The following is a 1,648-nucleotide window of genomic DNA, read 5'->3' as shown; positions in this document are numbered from 1 at the left end:
GGGGGGGGGGGTTTACAGTCTATAGTTGATATTGGGAGTAAACCTTGTATTAGATAGTCGATCTTTTACATTGAACACTACAGACAGTACAGAAAGAATGGTCCTGTGAGACTTGTCATATTCCAAGGAATAGAGAGAGAGAGAGACTAACTGGCGGGCCAGGGCCACACTTCAAATTTAATTGAAGCATTGATTAGCTACAAAGAGATTTTCATAGATTAGATTTCAGTGTGATCTAGGACATTCTAGGACTTTCCTTTCTCATGCAGATTATTCTGACCACATTGAAGAAGATCAACTGGTCCTCCTTCATTCTGATAGTGGATGAGTCTGAGCTTTCGGTGAACATTGGTAATCAGTTTCTGACGGCACGCAATGCCCTACAGTCCAATCCTTGTGTTGTGGGAGACATTCTAAAGTTACCGCGAGACAAAGCGGATGTTTACAACTTCTACAAAAAATTACTTCTAGGTAAGACAAATATGGTTTCTTCTCATTCATACCAACCTGGCTAATGCCACCCTAGTTGGCTTGAAAGGTAGTGCTCCTGGCTCGTAAATGTTATTTTGATTCCAGTCAGGGGCGAACTTTCTACAGAAAGTTCAGAATGATAAGGTTCATTCTGGGAATAGCTGGTTTTCTCCTATCTTGTCCTCATTATATCTTCGCTTAAGGGAAATGGATCTGCGTTGTTACAGTTTTTCCTATCAAACCTTGAAGAAAGCTCATCATTACTTTTTAAGGTACCATCACTAAAGAGAATGCATTCCCATTGTTGTAGAGTTAGAGGAAGGTCATCAGGATGGTCTTGTGATTATTGTCAACGAGATGTCACGGGAACTAGCTGAATTCCTACGCAAGTTTGGCACCGAGCATCCGACCATTCTATCTGTGAATAGAGTTGGTATAGGTGCGTGGCAGATTCCACAAAACAACCAGTTCTTCCTTCTACAGGAAGTCAGGTAAGAGAACTTTATCCAATCTGTCGTCAGTAAAACCTATTTTGCATCGCCCCACTTTATTTCAAATAATGATCATATAGGTACAGGGAAAGAGAAAGAGGGACACCGAAATCAAGGTGAAGAGATAAGGTTAAGGTTGAGGAAGATTTACAAAAAGGAATGAAGGGATAAATGAGGAAGATACCTAGAAAAGAATCGCCGACATCCAATACAATTTGTAAAATGTGAAATAAGAGAAAGCTAACTTAGCTTACCATTTACCGATTACAAAAGATCATCATGAGAACGAGAATATTATAGACATCACTGACTTTTCATAGAAATACGTTTTGTCACTGATCATTTTCCATAATTTCCAGCAACCTAGACATGGCGTCAGAGTTTGGCTCATACATGAACAAGACGGCTTGGGCGTTATTCGTCAAACAACAAGAAGCTCAAATGAAATCTACCATGTGTATCAACAAGGATGATGTAGAATGTGACAGAAGACATCTCACCGAGGTAGCAAATACAATACAATATTACCTACATAGCAGATAGGAAATAGCAAGTTATGAGAAAGTAATACAATTTGTATGAACGCCTGATGTCTATCTGATTATGCAATATGCTATACCATGTGAGATGCAGTCCTTTTGCCAAGATCAGGAGCATGTGTTGTCCCAAATCCCCATACATATTTA

The 1,648-nt window shown here is 39.5% G+C and overlaps 1 protein-coding gene across 1 annotated transcript in view; it reads left to right on the top strand.

Annotated features, from left to right (window-relative positions):
- Positions 1 to 1,466, top strand: part of LOC103514023 — a gene marked incomplete at its 3' end in the record, with an annotated part of 7,253 nt that extends 5,787 nt beyond the window's left edge. Inside the window, exons 5-7 of the mRNA XM_026827082.1 lie at positions 270 to 471; positions 782 to 962; positions 1,322 to 1,466. Coding sequence (XP_026682883.1) covers positions 270 to 471; positions 782 to 962; positions 1,322 to 1,466 — 528 coding nt within the window. The remainder of the gene's footprint in view (positions 1 to 269; positions 472 to 781; positions 963 to 1,321) is intronic.
- Positions 1,467 to 1,648: the final 182 nt, after the last annotated feature.

This window comes from Diaphorina citri, unplaced genomic scaffold (genome assembly GCF_000475195.1).
Source record: "Diaphorina citri unplaced genomic scaffold, Diaci psyllid genome assembly version 1.1 scaffold1070, whole genome shotgun sequence".
In the NCBI taxonomy this organism is placed as follows: Eukaryota; Metazoa; Arthropoda; class Insecta; order Hemiptera; family Psyllidae; genus Diaphorina; species Diaphorina citri.
This window is presented reverse-complemented; position numbering and strand designations above follow the sequence as displayed.